This window comes from Lissotriton helveticus, chromosome 2_1 (assembly GCF_964261635.1).
Source record: "Lissotriton helveticus chromosome 2_1, aLisHel1.1, whole genome shotgun sequence".
NCBI classification, from domain to species: Eukaryota; Metazoa; Chordata; class Amphibia; order Caudata; family Salamandridae; genus Lissotriton; species Lissotriton helveticus.
In genome coordinates, this window is record NC_136059.1 from 453,903,209 (window position 1) to 453,922,712 (window position 19,504).

At 40.9% G+C, this 19,504-nt stretch overlaps 1 protein-coding gene across 2 annotated transcripts in view; it reads right to left on the minus strand.

The window, feature by feature from the left end:
• Positions 1–17,660, minus strand: part of PLPP1 (phospholipid phosphatase 1) — a 319,610-nt gene extending 301,950 nt beyond the window's left edge. Inside the window, exon 1 of one of the 2 annotated variants that reach the window (XM_078675088.1) lies at positions 17,284–17,660. In XM_078675088.1, coding sequence (XP_078531214.1) covers positions 17,284–17,341 — 58 coding nt within the window. In that variant the 5' untranslated portion in view covers positions 17,342–17,660. The remainder of the gene's footprint in view (positions 1–17,283) is intronic. The other variant, XM_078675089.1, reaches the window with a different exon arrangement.
• Between the last annotated feature and the right edge of the window lie 1,844 nt (positions 17,661–19,504).

The following is a 19,504-nucleotide window of genomic DNA, read 5'->3' on the forward strand; positions in this document are numbered from 1 at the left end:
ACTGACGTTGGGATTTGTTCCTCAACTCACCCTGGCATGCGGCTAACGAGACTGTATTGTATGCAGGGAGCCAGCCGTCCGTTACACCAAAGCAGAGGAGGGACAGTCCCTGAGCCACATGTTCCTTGCATCCTGGCTTTCTTTTACTTTATTATTATGTTTTTGATTAAGCTCCCCAGTAAGTGCTACTGGTTCTCTTGCTCTCTGCTCACTTAATCTGCAATGTTCTGCATACCCGCCCACGCGGCAAGGGCTTCTAAACCAGACAGCCGTTTCGAATGGTATTGTCCAAAGTGTACCAAGATTTATCTTACTAAGATAGCCAACACTTAAGTTCCAAACATGACGGGTACACTGAAACTTTAAAACAAGAGACTGTGCATTATCATTGTAAGACGGCCACCTCTTGCTATATTTTACTCTGTATTGCAAAAAAAACCTTCCGGCGGCATTTCTCTTTTTTCTAATTTATTTTCCTAAGTTGTCTTGCATATGCTTGTTGAGCTTGTATGTGCTTTTTTGTGGATGGATAAGCTGTTCAATGCCGAAATGAGTCAGTGGGTAAGCATCAGAGTGCAAATATCATGCCCCATTAAGTGTCTAAACTTACCAGTGACTGAAGAAGCACTTTCAGCAACAAATAAGACCTACTGACATTTCAAGTGCTTGTAAACCCCTTTCTTCTGCCTGTCAATGTCAAGATTAATAATCTTGAATGCAGTTATATGCTTGCAATTGGCTGTAGAAACACTGCCATTTCAAATCCTGCCCCCCTCTGGCCATCCACCCCAAGATTAGTCATCATCTGACTTTAATCTAAATCAAAAGAGAAAGGCAGAAGGAAAAAGGAAAGGAAAGAGGGGAAAACTAAGAAAGCAGCATTGAAAAAGAAGCAGCAATGAAAAAGAAGCTGCAAGAGGGAGATAAAGAACCGGGAAATGTAGGGTGATGGAATAAAAAGTCCATAGCCTAGACCAAAACATGGTGTAGGAGAGGGCGCACCAGACTTCACCCCCATGTAGCTTCCAGAATTACATAGTGCAACCACTTCAAAGAGGGCTTTGGTTGTTCGTACAAATATGGGCTACCAAAGAAAACACTATCATCACCCAAACTGTACAGCACCTGAATAGACAGAATATAGTAAGCACGTTAGACACTGGACAAAGTGCACTGCTTTAATGTGTATGACTACACAAAGTACTCTATGAGGAGGAATACCATAGTGCAGCAACAAGCACTCACCAAGGCCTAGAGATACCGAATCCAGGAAGCAAGCATTAAAATTATTGTTTAACACTGGATGCGAGGAAAGAATCTGAAATATTAGTAATATATTTTACAGTTACTAGTGAAATTAGTATATATGTATATATCATACATATAAAACTCCCCATATAGGACAGCATCTTACTTTTATTTTCACATAAAGGTCTCTGTTCTTGGGGATTTGCCCACGGAAAGTAAACATGGGGTGGGGAACAGGACACGGTGTCCGAGGAAAGACCATACCCAATGAAGTGTGTCTTGGATGTGGGGTTTTCCCTGTGGCTGTGTTCGGAGAGAGGTAAGGGGGGGCACTGCAAACTACATGTCAAATCAATATTAAGGCAAAGTGTTGTAGGATTTTCTCTGTGGAATATATGACAGGAAGGATGCTAGTAATTTCTGGTCACCCTCACCGGTGTCAGTTAGTCCAACTTTGAGTCTTGTTAACATTACGAATCAGTTTAGTCCAGAGTTAAAATTACTTTCTCCTTCCCTTGGGTTGGATAAACTCGGCCACTGGAATTATGTGGCAATAGAGGGCCAAATTATGGGGCAGGGCTGAGTAAATTATGAGGCAAGAAAAGACAAATTATGCAGCATAACGCAGCGCATTTCCTGATAGCATTAGTTTTTTTTTTTAACCTGGTTACACTGTATGGGTATTGGTTGCACCTCATTAGTACCAGTTTATCACCCAAATATAGCAGTAAGCAACAGAATGGTAACCAGCCGAACTTTGCAGAAGGGCCTTCCACTACGTGGCAACTTCTCACTGCATTTTTAGTAACATTTGACCCGTTCCAGCCAGAAAAAAAAAAAAATGTTGTTAAAATCTGTAGATTACGCAGCAGATGATGGAAATGCAACAAGTCTATAATTATGCGAAAATCGCCGCCACACAATCGCATAATTCCAGTGGCCATGGATTAACTGCTTTGAAACAGCAATAGGTGCATCTTAAACCGAACTATTTAACCTTCCTGGCACATGATGAGTTTAGGCATTTAATCACCTGGATATCATAAGCAGTCTATGTTGGCATCTTCATTTTTCTTCTACAGCTCTGTTTCTCCTACTTCTCCTTTGTTATTATTAACAAAGCATCAAAATAGTCAATTAAATAAAACAATTATTGATGGGAGTCATTACAATGCTTTACAGACATACACAGTGGTATCCAATTGCTGGTACAATTGTGAAAGGTGGAGAGAAGGGGAAATGCACACACCGATCCTACAGATGGCACATCAACAAACTACTAAGGATCTCGGAGCTACACACACCGAAACAGTAACCATAAAAACATACTTAACCAAATATGCACATAAAGTATTTGTGACACCTACACTACTGATAAGCCTACAGAAATCAAGCAGCAGCCTGTAACAGAATAAGATACCAGAGCATGAAGGTACCCGAACCTGACAGCACTACGAAGACATACTAATGATAATAAGCTACTAAAAAGCTATTTTAGCATAACATCAGGTCGGTGTTTTATTTTATTTATTTATTTTTTACACTTATATGGCGCTCAGCTACCCAAAAAGGGTTTCCCGGCGCCTATGACATGTGGGGGAGCAAAGCCATATGGCGATCTGGTTTAGCATAGCTGTTTCTGGAAGAGCCAGGTTTTTATGCTCTTTCTAAACCTGCCGTAGATTTCTTCTTTTCGTATGTGTGGAGGGAGTGAGTTCCACAGAATGGGTCCTTTGACAGCGAAGGATCTTCCTCCCATTCTTGTCAGCCTGAACCTAGGGACTGTGAATTTTGCTGCTGTTTGCGAGCGCAGATTTCTTGCTGGTAAATAGGGAGTGGCTAGAGATTGCAAGTATTTTGGTGCAGTTTTTGATTTTATCCTGAACAAATAGCTCAGGGCCTTGAAACTGATACGATTCTCCACCCTGAGCCAGTGCAGATCATTTAGATGTTTTGACACCCTGGCGGTTTTTGGTATTTTGCACAGGAGTCTAGCGGCTGAGTTTTGAACTATCTGTAGCCGTTTGATGACTGCCTGGTTTGCGCTCAGGTAGAGAATATTGCCGTAGTCAATACGCGAAGTAATCAGTGCGTTGACTACGGTCTTTTGGGTGGCAGGGGGCAGCATCCAAATAATTTTATGCAGCCACTTTAAGATGGTAAAGCAGAGACCTGCTACTCTATTTGCCTGCTGTTTCATTGATAGTGCATCATCAATGATAACCCCCAAGTTTCTTACTTGGGTTGCCGGAATGGGAAGGTTTCCTAATTCGGGGGGCCAGTGAGAGGAGTTCCAGAGCTCTTTGTTCTTTCCTAATAAGAGAATTTCGGTTTTGTCACCGTTCAGTTTTAGCTGGTTGGTCGACATCCAGCTGAAGATTTTATGAAGACCGTGTTTAAGAAGAGAGGGGACTGAGGGGTTTGAGTCGGACAATGAAAAAATAATTTGGGAATCATCAGCGTAGGTCATAAGGGTGAGTCCTATGCTGTCGGCTAGATCCGCTAAGTCTCTGAGATAAAGGTTAAAGAACAACGGGCTCAAAATGGACCCCTGAGGTACTCCATGTGGGGCTTTGAAAGTGTCAGAGCAGGCGAGGGTAGATTTTATCTGGAAGGTCCTGTCTGTAAGAAATGACTTGATCCACTTCAATGCCTCGCCACAGATACCATTCCTCTCGAGTGTGGCCAAGAGTTTGCCATGGGAGATGGTATCGAAGGCCGCACTCAGGTCTAATAGGATGAGTGCGACAGTTTGACCTTTATCCAAGAGTCTCCTGATATTTTCGGTCACACCCAGCAGGGCGGTCTCCGTGGAGAAACCGGCTCTGAAGCCAGATTGTGTCGGATGGAGAAGATCATTTTCTTCTGTGAAGAGAGTAAGGGCAGAGTGTATGTGCCTTTCCAAGAGTTTCGAAAAGGCCGGGAGCAGAGATATAGGCCGATAATTGGTCAGTATTGTGGGGTCTGCTGATGGTTTCTTCAAGAGTGGATTTACCATCGCATGTTTCCAGAGAGATGGAACTGTGGAAAGTTGGAGGGAAGAGTTTAAGGTATTTGCTATAATGGTCAGAGATACGGTGTCGATCTGTTTCAGAACGCTGACAGGCACTGGGTCCTGAGGGGAGCCTGATGAGATAGTGTTGAGGGAGGATTTTAATGAGTCCACGGTAATAGGGGGCCACTGTTCTAGGATTTTCGTATTTTCTGATTTCGGAGGGGTGGCTTCCTGTTGGCCAGTAACATCAGAAGTGGAATTGATGTTGAGAATAATTTTTTCAATTTTATCATTGAAAAAGGATGCAAGATCCTGACATTGTTTTTTATTTAAAGGACGGGTCATCGCAGAGGTTTGGGCGCCAGCAAGGTCCTTTACCGTATTAAATAATGTCTTGGCTTTATTTGTGGCATTATTTATAGTGTTAGCGACATGCAAGGCTCGGGCCTTGATACACGAAGAGTGGTATACATTCCTGGCTTTGTTGTATATCACCTTTTTTTCTTCAGTGTAATCCTTTCGCCACTGCCTTTCCAGGGCTTTGCATCTTGATTTCTCTTTTTTCAGGAGTTCATTAAACCAAGGGGCCGGAGGACGATGGATATTCCTCTTGGTCCGCGTTTGGGGCAAACATTTCTCAACTGCATTTTCCAGCCATGAATTAGTTGCTTCGGCTATACTTTCCATATCCCGGGCAAGGGTGGGCGGTCTATTTGCAAGGGTGTGGTTCAGTTCATTGACATCGAGAAGCTTCCAGTTTCTCATGGAAGTAGCTGGCCAAGCCATATTTGTAAGGGGGGCGTTGGGTAATGTGAGGCAGAAGTGAAGAAGATGGTGGTCCGACCAACATATGGGACTGGTTTGAACCCATTTTAAATCAGGAATATTTGAAAAAATGGGGTCTAATAGGTGACCAGCCCCATGCGTGGGTCCGGAATTAAGTAGTGTCATGTTGAGTGCAGCTAGGTCGTCAATTAAATTACAACATGTTACATTTGTTTCATCTTCAAGGTGTAAATTTAGATCTCCAAGGAGTGTGAAGTTTTTAAAATCAAGATAATAGGGAGTGATATGATTTGCTAGGTTAGTAGCCCATGAATGGGCATTCCCAGGGGGCCTATATATTAGAAGTCCGGAAAGCGTAAAATTAGGGTTTAAGGTGATTTTGAAAAGTGCGGCCTCACAGTCTGGAATGTTGACTGGATCTAGGTTACAGATACATTTTTTCAGGAAAATGATCGCAATACCCCCACCTGTTTGGCCCTGTCTGTCCCTTCTAACGATGGCGTAGTTAGAAGGAAGGGCGGTCGCAATATCCGGGCCAGAACTCTCGTGTAACCATGTTTCTGTCAGAAACAGGACACTGGGTGCCTCGTCTTGCAAAAGGGTGAAGATGTCAAGTTTGTGTTGTGGTAAGGACCTGCAGTTTACACTGTAAAAAGAATATTCGCAGAGGGCATGCTTTGGGGATCGGAATGGCGGTACAAAGCTGGGGTCAGGGTCAGGGTAGGGTTGTATATTGGAAAGTGCGAAATTGCAAAACGTACAGTGTGTGCTAACTGATGGCTTTAGCACGGTACACTTGCTATGTTTTGCCGGCCGTAGCGATTTTATTTGATCAGAACTCATACCTGAGATGGTGTGATTTTGTAAGGTATGGGTCCTTGTCCCTAGTCCCCGCCTGGCCCGGACGGGCCCAGGTGTTATAAGCACAACACAGGACAATATGCAATCTAATGGGCCTGGGAAGCAGTAACCACCAAATACTTCAAAAGGGTCCTTTAGGGAATGTGTATCTGCTAACAATTTTAAGCACGACTGTTTTGCAATACACTGAGCTCACCCACCTATAAAACCTCAAATTAGATTATATTAAAGGTCAGAAAATTCCACTAGAAATACTTGCAAAACTACATAGCAATTTTTCTTCTTCAGATTCATTCTCGATAAAAAGCTCAGTTTAGACAAACATTAAATAAACATTTGTCAAAAAGTGCTACAGTTGAGGAATTTTATAAAAATTAAAACCTTTCCCTCTCAACCAAGATGTTAAACATTGTGCGGAGGCCCATGAGTTCTGGTCCACGCTATAGTAAAGTAAAACAAGGGGTTTTCCCACTGGGAAGTATTATAACCTGTTACTAGATCAGGATTCAAACTCACAACCATCAATCACAACATTCATTTTGTGGAACTAGAACACTTACCAAGAAGGAACATATACAAACAAAAATATAAAAAAGTTGCAATTTATTAAAAAGATATTGGTTACACAATTTATCGACAAAGATATCAGTTAAAAACATATAAAAGACAAAAATACCTCAAATCTATACAATTTATAAAAATACAATCAGAGCCACCTAACGTGGACGTGGAGAAATATCAGAAAGACAATACTATCTGTCTTATTCATTTCATTTCGGACACCTAGTTTGTCAACAATGGAAGGAATGTTGTTCCTTTGAACCAGGATTGTTGTTGGCAACGCCGAATATGAATTTAAATTATAGCGTCGACGCGTTTCGGAAGCTTCAACTTGATAACGGCTTCCTTCCTCAGGACCAATTTATATTTTTATTCTCCACAACGTGAACGAGTTACTCCTAATGCACAAAAATATACAATACAATGCAACTGTTATACTAACATGTGGTGTATCATGGATTACATTTTTTTATTTTCCGTTTTGTTTCCTATTCCACAAGATTTATTCAAACTCTGCCATTAGGTCTTAACGAGAGGTTTTTAATAGAACCATAAATCCTGGCCCAACCATGTTCTGGACATTTGTTTCTCTCTTTTTTCTATATATATAAAAAAACTGGCAGTGCACTTGTTTATCAATACAACACATTAAAAATGTCTACATGGCCCTATATATAACATAGTGGTCTATTACCTTTACTATTGCAACAATACTCAAAATGTAACCTTCTGGTTGTGTTGTCCACCTGTTTTTGTCCCATACATAGCCACACACAAATATCATTCATACCAATAAATTTGTATTGAGCACTGACCAGAGTGGTTCTGTTGCTCGTAGAAGGCTACCCAAGGTGTAGCTCCTTATAGCTTGTGAAGTCATCAAACTTTTTTTACTCCGATCTAGAATGTGGAGGAATATAATGTTTAGTGAGGCATGCCCAGATGTCAATGGTATTAAATTAGCTTCTTGGTGCACATTCTTTTTTTTTTGTTACCTTAAATTTATTTTCAAATGCTTTTTAATTAGCAACTTCTCTGTTCGGAGAATAATTCAAAGACAGAACCGGCACAAACCTGCATAAATTGCAGAAAGAAGATTAGTGTATTATCCCCTCTAGTATTATTACGTTAGGGATCACTTGCATGGAAGAGCTCCTATGCATTCGTATCGAGATTTGCATTTACCTCTTTTCATCTGTGCCAACCAGCGTACTTGACTTGGCAGTTCCCCTCCGTTTGAAATCGTTTTATACTGCAAGACATATATTTTTTATATATTGTAAAATCAAATGTATGTTTCTAACCAGATCAAACCTCCTATGTCTAAGAATCATTGTTCGTTCTTACCCAAAGGACAGGTCTTGTCTCCGTGGGTGGGGTTTCTGTTTTACAGCCGGGTAAGTTTTACTCGAGGCTGTATTGAAACAATATACAAAATGTGCCTATGATTAGATATAGTACTATTTGGCGATCCTCGATTTGCTGGCTTTATCGACTACACCATAAGGGCTGATTTGAAACGAACACAGTTTTAAATTCATAGATTCCTTACCTAACGAACGGGTTTCCTCTCCGTGAGGGGGGATTCTGTTTGGCAGTCGGGTATTTTAACACGTGGCTGCAAACAAATGCAAAAGGTGCATATGCTAGCGTCAGTTAGCTGTTTTTAATCCTAATATAAGGAGAACGATTTTAACGAGCAGTCTAAACTGTTGCTGTCCCTATGTTGCCCCGGGTTCCTTTCTTACCTGTTGAACGCACACGGCGAGTTTCCCCGGACCTGCTCTTCAAAGGCGTCTGATAGATCACCGCTTTTGTTTTGAGAGTATCGATTGCTCTCTGTGGGATGGTCGCTTTTAAAATGCATCATCGGGTCACATGGTGGAGATACAGCCCCATGTGACTCGTGAGGGCGTTGTATGGAAAGCGCCAATTTCTCAGTTTTTTTCAAAAAAGTTTCTTTTCCAAAACTTTAGGCTGTATTGTTCTTGTTGTGTACCTATACCGATGGGGCTAGCGTTATTTACGTCATCGGGTCACATGGTTAAGATGACGCCCCGTGTGACTCGAGAGGGCATTCTCCGGCGAGCACCAATTTCTCAGTTTTTTATTAAAAAAACTTTATTTTAGTTCGGGATTACAAAACTTTGTTGATTATATGTATATATTATTTTACCACGAAGTCTTCGCTTTCTATATTTTGGTCAAACTTGACTGAAATGTCTTTTTATTATTGTTTATATTCCCTGAGTAATGCAAAGATCAGCAATTTTTTTATCTATTTTAATTTGGTTGGTTTGAATCTTATGTTACTATGTCACATAAACCGGTTGTTCAGCTTTTGGATTACGTCCCTAATACTGTTAAGATGTTAGATTTGGCTGACGATACTGATATTTAAGGAATTGACTGGGGAAGTTCTTTTATTAATTGATCTATGTTACAATTCTCATCCAATCTTCTTTTGAATTGAGTCCATGGTTGACTGTATCTAGGGTTGAAATATACCACTGCTCTCTGTTTTTGCGTTTTGTCTCCAGATTGCCTCCTCTTTTTGAGCCAGTTATTTTTTCAATGACAAACCAAGAGAACTCAGTGTGTTTATGTTGCAGTTGTTTGAAATGCTCCACCAAGGGAGCATTCTCTTTATTGGTTTTCAGGGCAGATCTATGTTCTAACAGACGCAGTCTTATTTCCCTACCTGTTTCTCCTACATAGGCTAGTTTGCAGGGGCACAAAATTATGTAGACCAGGTTACTGCTTCTGCAATTATTTAAGGTTTTTGAGTTCATGGTGTAGTTGTTGTAGGTCAAGGACTTCCCTACGATGCAGTTTTCACATACAGAACACTTACTGCATTTGTGGTTTCCCACAGCTTTGTTACCATTCAATGTCAGTTGGTTGTTTAGGTTCTGTTCCCTGTAGGTATGGACCAAATTTTGACGGATATTCTCATTTCGTCTAAAAGCAAATATGGGTTTGGCCAATTTGACTTCCTTACCATCGTTTAAAATGTGCCAACTCGAGTGGATCACATTTTTCAGCTTGTTACTAATGTTGGAAAATTGGCTAACAAAGACTAATTTTTGGTCATTAAGTGGCTTTTTTGCTCGTGCGGGATCTGGATGTATCATTGTGTCGCGATCATAAAATCGTGCCCTTTTACACGAATTCCTGATTAGTTTTTTAGGGTAACCCCTCTCTTGAAGTTTTTCACTTAGATTGTTGGCATGTTTTGCATAATCTTCAAGAGTGGAACAATTTCTTCTAAGGCGAAGAAATTGTCCAAATGGGACATTATCTCTTTGTGAGCGGGGATGATAACTGTTGTAATATAAAAGGGTGTTTTTGTCTGTAGGCTTAGAGTAAAGTTCTACTTCTAGTTTGTCCTCCTTATGTTTTATGGTGATATCTAAAAAGTTTACGGCCTCTCGATCATACATAGCTGTGAAGCGGAGGTTTTGATCTCCTAGGTTTAACCACTCAAGGAATTGTTCTAGGGTGTCCACCTCTCCTTCCCAAATGAAGAAGATGTCATCAATGAAGCGCCGCCATAGTAAGATGTTTTCAAAAAAAGGCGACGCTTCATTGAACACATGTTTCTCTTCGAACTTGGCAACGTATAAACATGCCAAGCTCGGCGCACAGGTGGCTCCCATGCTGGTGCCCTTGCGTTGTAAGAACAGCTCATCTTGGAATAAAAAAATATTACTTTTCAGGACCAGAGTTATGCATTGAAGTATAAACTCCATATTGGCCCCTCTGAGGTCTGCACTGTTTAGTATATCCTCCACCACATTAATGGTGTCATTTTGCGGGATATTTGTGTACAATGCCTCTATATCGAGGGTCACCATGATTTGGGTTTTAGGATTGTACACTTGGCCTTCCACTATTGAAATCATATGTGCTGAGTCTCGTACATAAGAATCCTGACTTAGTACAAGTGGTTTTAAAAAAACATCCGCGTATTGGCTCAAGGGTTCAAGGCGTGAGCCTATACAGCTCGCCTTGAACCCTTGAGCCAATATGATTTCAATAGTGGAAGGCCAAGTGTACAATCCTAAAACCCAAATCATGGTGACCCTCGATATAGAGGCATTGTACACAAATATCCCGCAAAATGACACCATTAATGTGGTGGAGGATATACTAAACAGTGCAGACCTCAGAGGGGCCAATATGGAGTTTATACTTCAATGCATAACTCTGGTCCTGAAAAGTAATATTTTTTTATTCCAAGATGAGCTGTTCTTACAACGCAAGGGCACCAGCATGGGAGCCACCTGTGCGCCGAGTTTGGCATGTTTATACGTTGCCAAGTTCGAAGAGAAACATGTGTTCAATGAAGCGTCGCCTTTTTTTGAAAACATCTTACTATGGCGGCGCTTCATTGATGACATCTTCTTCATTTGGGAAGGAGAGGTGGACACCCTAGAACAATTCCTTGAGTGGTTAAACCTAGGAGATCAAAACCTCCGCTTCACAGCTATGTATGATCGAGAGGCCGTAAACTTTTTAGATATCACCATAAAACATAAGGAGGACAAACTAGAAGTAGAACTTTACTCTAAGCCTACAGACAAAAACACCCTTTTATATTACAACAGTTATCATCCCCGCTCACAAAGAGATAATGTCCCATTTGGACAATTTCTTCGCCTTAGAAGAAATTGTTCCACTCTTGAAGATTATGCAAAACATGCCAACAATCTAAGTGAAAAACTTCAAGAGAGGGGTTACCCTAAAAAACTAATCAGGAATTCGTGTAAAAGGGCACGATTTTATGATCGCGACACAATGATACATCCAGATCCCGCACGAGCAAAAAAGCCACTTAATGACCAAAAATTAGTCTTTGTTAGCCAATTTTCCAACATTAGTAACAAGCTGAAAAATGTGATCCACTCGAGTTGGCACATTTTAAACGATGGTAAGGAAGTCAAATTGGCCAAACCCATATTTGCTTTTAGACGAAATGAGAATATCCGTCAAAATTTGGTCCATACCTACAGGGAACAGAACCTAAACAACCAACTGACATTGAATGGTAACAAAGCTGTGGGAAACCACAAATGCAGTAAGTGTTCTGTATGTGAAAACTGCATCGTAGGGAAGTCCTTGACCTACAACAACTACACCATGAACTCAAAAACCTTAAATAATTGCAGAAGCAGTAACCTGGTCTACATAATTTTGTGCCCCTGCAAACTAGCCTATGTAGGAGAAACAGGTAGGGAAATAAGACTGCGTCTGTTAGAACATAGATCTGCCCTGAAAACCAATAAAGAGAATGCTCCCTTGGTGGAGCATTTCAAACAACTGCAACATAAACACACTGAGTTCTCTTGGTTTGTCATTGAAAAAATAACTGGCTCAAAAAGAGGAGGCAATCTGGAGACAAAACGCAAAAACAGAGAGCAGTGGTATATTTCAACCCTAGATACAGTCAACCATGGACTCAATTCAAAAGAAGATTGGATGAGAATTGTAACATAGATCAATTAATAAAAGAACTTCCCCAGTCAATTCCTTAAATATCAGTATCGTCAGCCAAATCTAACATCTTAACAGTATTAGGGACGTAATCCAAAAGCTGAACAACCGGTTTATGTGACATAGTAACATAAGATTCAAACCAACCAAATTAAAATAGATAAAAAAATTGCTGATCTTTGCATTACTCAGGGAATATAAACAATAATAAAAAGACATTTCAGTCAAGTTTGACCAAAATATAGAAAGCGAAGACTTCGTGGTAAAATAATATATACATATAATCAACAAAGTTTTGTAATCCCGAACTAAAATAAAGTTTTTTTAATAAAAAACTGAGAAATTGGTGCTCGCCGGAGAATGCCCTCTCGAGTCACACGGGGCGTCATCTTAACCATGTGACCCGATGACGTAAATAACGCTAGCCCCATCGGTATAGGTACACAACAAGAACAATACAGCCTAAAGTTTTGGAAAAGAAACTTTTTTGAAAAAAACTGAGAAATTGGCGCTTTCCATACAACGCCCTCACGAGTCACATGGGGCTGTATCTCCACCATGTGACCCGATGATGCATTTTAAAAGCGACCATCCCACAGAGAGCAATCGATACTCTCAAAACAAAAGCGGTGATCTATCAGACGCCTTTGAAGAGCAGGTCCGGGGAAACTCGCCGTGTGCGTTCAACAGGTAAGAAAGGAACCCGGGGCAACATAGGGACAGCAACAGTTTAGACTGCTCGTTAAAATCGTTCTCCTTATATTAGGATTAAAAACAGCTAACTGACGCTAGCATATGCACCTTTTGCATTTGTTTGCAGCCACGTGTTAAAATACCCGACTGCCAAACAGAATCCCCCCTCACGGAGAGGAAACCCGTTCGTTAGGTAAGGAATCTATGAATTTAAAACTGTGTTCGTTTCAAATCAGCCCTTATGGTGTAGTCGATAAAGCCAGCAAATCGAGGATCGCCAAATAGTACTATATCTAATCATAGGCACATTTTGTATATTGTTTCAATACAGCCTCGAGTAAAACTTACCCGGCTGTAAAACAGAAACCCCACCCACGGAGACAAGACCTGTCCTTTGGGTAAGAACGAACAATGATTCTTAGACATAGGAGGTTTGATCTGGTTAGAAACATACATTTGATTTTACAATATATAAAAAAATATATGTCTTGCAGTATAAAACGATTTCAAACGGAGGGGAACTGCCAAGTCAAGTACGCTGGTTGGCACAGATGAAAAGAGGTAAATGCAAATCTCGATACGAATGCATAGGAGCTTTTCCATGCAAGTGATCCCTAACGTAATAATACTAGAGGGGATAATACACTAATCTTCTTTCTGCAATTTATGCAGGTTTGTGCCGGTTCTGTCTTTGAATTATTCTCCGAACAGAGAAGTTGCTAATTAAAAAGCATTTGAAAATAAATTTAAGGTAACAAAAAAAAAGAATGTGCACCAAGAAGCTAATTTAATACCATTGACATCTGGGCATGCCTCACTAAACGTTATATTCCTCCACATTCTAGATCGGAGTAAAAAAAGTTTGATGACTTCACAAGCTATAAGGAGCTACACCTTGGGTAGCCTTCTACGAGCAACAGAACCACTCTGGTCAGTGCTCAATACAAATTTATTGGTATGAATGATATTTGTGTGTGGCTATGTATGGGACAAAAACAGGTGGACAACACAACCAGAAGGTTACATTTTGAGTATTGTTGCAATAGTAAAAGGTAATAGACCACTATGTTATATATAGGGCCATGTAGACATTTTTAATGTGTTGTATTGATAAACAAGTGCACTGCCAGTTTTTTTATATATATAGAAAAAAGAGAGAAACAAATGTCCAGAACATGGTTGGGCCAGGATTTATGGTTCTATTAAAAACCTCTCGTTAAGACCTAATGGCAGAGTTTGAATAAATCTTGTGGAATAGGAAACAAAACGGAAAATAAAAAAATGTAATCCATGATACACCACATGTTAGTATAACAGTTGCATTGTATTGTATATTTTTGTGCATTAGGAGTAACTCGTTCACGTTGTGGAGAATAAAAATATAAATTGGTCCTGAGGAAGGAAGCCGTTATCAAGTTGAAGCTTCCGAAACGCGTCGACGCTATAATTTAAATTCATATTCGGCGTTGCCAACAACAATCCTGGTTCAAAGGAACAACATTCCTTCCATTGTTGACAAACTAGGTGTCCGAAATGAAATGAATAAGACAGATAGTATTGTCTTTCTGATATTTCTCCACGTCCACGTTAGGTGGCTCTGATTGTATTTTTATAAATTGTATAGATTTGAGGTATTTTTGTCTTTTATATGTTTTTAACTGATATCTTTGTCGATAAATTGTGTAACCAATATCTTTTAAATAAATTGCAACTTTTTTATATTTTTGTTTGTATATGTTCCTTCTTGGTAAGTGTTCTAGTTCCACAAAATGAATGTTGTGATTGATGGTTGTGAGTTTGAATCCTGATCTAGTAACAGGTTATAATACTTCCCAGTGGGAAAACCCCTTGTTTTACTTAACAGTATATTGGCGCTCCATTTCCCTCTGGGTAACTAAGAGCCCCTCTCTTCTTGTTTATACGCTATAGTAAACCATTTAAATAAATGTATTTATCCAAGCAGGCAGGCATACATATGTTCCAAGAATTAACTATCACTAGGTGGTTCATACAATGTGCAGAAAGGTAAGCAGAAGCCTATCCACTATGTAAACCTGATACATTTCTAAAACGCTCCAAGTTAACTCTGAAAACAAGCAGTACGCTACCATCAATCTCTCCGAATACCAACTCGACACAGCCAAATCTGTAAAGATAAACTATCAGCTGTGTATGTCTTTTCCTTCAATAAGAGACACCACTGTTGTTCTTTTTCTCAAAAACATAATTACAAATCCTCTAAGAAACCTGCTTTAGATTTCTGAGTGGAGTCCTTGGACCCAATAAACACTCTACAGCAAACCTATATTATGTTAAGCTGAACAGAGGTAAATCTGGAGGTTTAAGTCGATTTATTAAAATAAGTCACATAAAATAGTACTCTACCATGAGAATGTGGGCACCAACTCAACTCAGCCCTAGACCTTCTGAGCTCTTCATGCTGACTGATGGACAATGTAAAATCCTGGTGCACAGTGAATTCCAACAGGCACAGACCCTGGATACACAGCATACAAGACAGGACATTAAACAAATCATCTAATTCTACAGTTACAAGACTGCAGGACTAAACTATTAAACCTGTTGGCAACATACTTTGTTAATTTTATAGTGGCTAGTTAACAATTTGGGAGCACAGAGACTTGCTGCCTATTGAAAAGGCACAGCTTCCATCCGCTTGGCCAATGGTATTGCATCAATAGCTAGACTGAAACAGGGAACTAGTGACCTCCACAAGGGGAGGATTTTAGAACTATGTCAAACAATTACATGTGTACAAAATATTACTTATAAAAATAAAAGCCTCATGGACATGAAGGTCCACATCTGTTTCAAGGATAACGATCTAGACCTCAGCTAAAATAGCTATTGACTATGCGCTTCCTACCGAGAAATTCCAGGCTCTAGTATTTTACTTTAATTGAGCTATGCTTATCACATTTTCTTGAGAAAATTCACTGCCATAAAAATGCATGTTCAAGTACTATTTGTGAAGGATATCAAACATCACTGTGCGACGCAAGTGATTTCAACTTAGCTTCTGTCTAGTGTAAACTCCCAATTACTACGAGCGCCATTCACGCTTTCAAAAACCGAGGTAATGCACATCTTCAAAGTATTAACATTGCAGTTAAAAAGCAATCCGGTGGAAGATGTCAGAATACATCTCAAAATCTAAGCTGACATTAAACAAAGTGACATTCTAGAATGCATACAACTGGTAGGTATTACCATTGCAAGCCTAGATAAAGAGATCTGATTTTGTTCTCCACACTGGACTAGCCAATTTAAGTGTGTGTAGTTCACCTTTCTGAAACTCATGGTGCAAGGAAACAGCCCAATGGATATGGTGCACCTTCAACAGAAACCCAAATACATTTAACACACCTTTATAATATAATAAGTCCCGATGACAAACTTTTTGTAACCGACTTAAAATATAAACTGCCATAATATTGATTATACATAAAAAACGAAGTAAAAAATGTTCGACTTATTTAATTCCCATTTTAGATAAACACACATTACAAAACGTATTAGGACATGGCAAACTTGCTCCTCTAATTCCAGCCTAGTCACAATGCAGAACCCCAGTAGTTAAATGCCACATTTGCATCTTAACAGACAACATCGGAGTGATAAAGATGAAGGAAATGCTTGGGTGGGCTTAATTATCTCACTACGGGAGGTAATTATTCATAAAAATGTTAATTATGGCGCGTTTTTGGTCCTTATCAATCTTAAGGAGGTCTCACAAAAGTCACGTACACATTAACCAATGGAATGTTGCTTGCTGGCCACCTATAGTCATTTTATAGTTAATGTACAAAAATAAATACATACATCTCACAACATACGCATTTTCAACATAAACCACTTGCTAACTAACTGCTCAACTAGACAATTCACTTAAATTACTATCATAAACACTTGTCGCCAGCACTAGTAAAAACTCAAACTTAACTATTACAGATGGTTTCTACTGGACTCACTTTTTAGAACGTGAGTTTGGGACAACTAAAACTGCTTCGAGTTTAGTTGCACATTTGGTTTCTAATTAATTATGTCCATTTGTTGCAACTGGATTTACATTTCCCAAGTTACACCAGCCGGGCATTAAAAACGATTTCATAAAAGCCCATTTGCAACTGTCTGACTATGATATGCAGGGAACAGACTAGTTAGTATCAGCTCAATCTTTATCGCACAGGCTGCATAAAATGAAACACTAAGTGGCAAAGTCTCAACCAGTAAAATTGCTATTCTATAATATTTATAGACTGTTTGCTCCGCCACGGTATTTTATCTCGCCAGATCACTTGTGTGCATTATACAATACGTGTTCTCATGCAATGCAAGCCAAAACACTCGTAGGGAGCACGGAGGATGACGCCCAGAACCGGTGTCTTCCAGGGAGGAAGGCGAGTGTCACGCTTGGCCATGCAGCAATGACAGCAGCAGATCTAGTCAGCCAAGCTGCAATATTACACATATACACCCCGCGGATGCACTGAAACACACTAGCACAACACACTTAAGAGACGCACGTGAGGTAAAACGTAATGCCCAGTGACGTGTGCTGCTGATTAAAGGAGCATGCTGTGGAAACGCCGAGCATTAGAAAAAGTTCGGAACATACTCACCCAGTACCAGGCAGACCACATCCAGCAGCACAAAGGGCAGTCTGCTCTTGTCAAACATGCTGTCAGCTCCTCCGGCTCACACAACGAGAGCAAGACCTGTGGGGGCACTACGCGGAGACCGGGAGCAGCGCACGGGCTCGGGTGGCACACGGACTCACTGTGGGCTCGGGCTGCCCAGCGGGCAGGTCACAGGCCCTGGGTTGTCCGCTCGGGCATTTGTCACCAGCAGTAGGGCAAGTGAGCAGCTCCCTCTGTACCGCGCCCACAGCCGAGCCCAACCTCGCACAGCCCGCCCCCTGCGGCAGCAACAATGAGCTCACAGCGGCGGAGCCTCCACTACACTGCCTGCGCGCCTGCAGATCCAGCGACTTAAAAGGAATGCCAAGAGGGGCGGTGCGCGCGCCCTGCGTCACAACACGCGTTCTCTGGCTAGAACGTATGACTGCCTTTGCGAGGCGGCCATGTTAGGTGTAGGAAAGCCGCTCCAAATCACTAGCACGTCCCACAGTGAGTACGGAATTGTGGGCAGGGCTTTGCTTGCCCATATGTGGGCTTGATGAACATTGGAGTGTGACATTTTGGTATGATGGGTTTCACAATGTATTGTAACACTGCTGGTTTGCCTGTGTTCTGCTGAAGCACTCTGTGCTCGAGTTCTGTTGGAATGTGTTGCTCATGATAGGTCGGCGTTCTGTGAGCGCGGTGGTGCCTGCATGAAAGGTAATGCAGTTTTATTGTTTGCAGGGCCGGCTTTAGCGCTGGTGTCGCCCAGTGCGACAATGTTAGCTGGCGCCCCCCCCCAATGACCACCTCTGCCACGGATTTCCTCACTAGCACCCTTTAACACTGAGGCCTCATTTACTTTTTGTGACGCATCGGCGGCGTTAAACATGCCTCCTGTTGCGCACTATTTACAAAGCTTAGATGCGTCACTTTGTAAACCCCTGCGCTACATTATACCTGCGTCAGTTATAATGTATGCAGAGGGGGTGTTACATAATCCAAAGGACTAAAAGTGTAGGAGTCACATTTCATCCATACTGGCAGGCCGTATTGTTTAGGAGTGCTTGGTGTGGAGAAGCACAAACTCAGAGACGGAAAAAAAAGAAACAGCACAGTTGTGAGTTTTGTTTAATAAGAAGAATCGATTTCTACCCAAATTAACCCTTTTTGCAACATTAATCCATGCTCTAATGTCTACTTTGCAGTCTGTAAGCAGTTCTGTGATGAAAGTTAATACCTCACTATTCTATATTAGGACTTTAAGTTATAAATTGCAAGTAACAAAAGGATGTCTCTTTTAAAAGCAGTATCCTGCTGATCTATTTACATTAAATGCACTCTGTAATCTACATGGTACACGTTCTTTGCAGCAGGCATATTAACCTTCTGCACTACCTTCTGCACATAAGTCAAAACATCAACTATACAAAACTCCAATCTCTCGCCAGGAAAAACATTAATCACAGGAGTTAACTTGACATTTTTATGAGGACTGGTAATTGCCAGAGGAACGGAACGCGGCATCAGGTGCTTTAAAAACAGAATAAACTTGCAAATACGTCGCCCCCAGGAAGCCAGCACCCGGTGCGGTGGCACCGTTCGCACCGCCCTAGAGCTGGCCCTGATTGTTTGAATATGGCCCATGCATGGAGTGGACACCGGTTGAGTGTTTGCGCAACATCCTTCAGTTGTCTTTCAGATGCCGAGCAAGGAGGTCGCTCCATGTCGTGGGTGAAAACCATTAATAATGCTTAACTACCACTTCTTATCTGAACAGTGTATACCTTCAGTTCTTTCGACAAGTCCGGACACTGTGAGGAAAGTAAAGACATTCGTTTAATTTGTTGGGGGAGGCGGGAGCCATGGAACTGGGGAACTGGTGTTGAGTTTCGGCGTTGGCTCAACATCCTGATTCTGGGCAAATCATGAAAGACAAGGAACGTGTCCTTGGGTAATATAACTGGTGATCACGGAGCTGCCAAGTTTACAGACTGCTAATGTGTGACATCTTCATGGTTTCATTGAGTTTTAGAGCTGCCAATGTTTCAGATTGCTTATGTGTGATATCTTCATAATTTCAGTCTAAAATTTCCATGACTATGTGTGACAGTTTCTCGCAAGCAAAATCAAACAACGAAGACAAGGGAAACATATATATATATCAGAAATTACACCTATTTGAGCACGAAAAACTCTAAGAAGATCATTTTGCAGATAC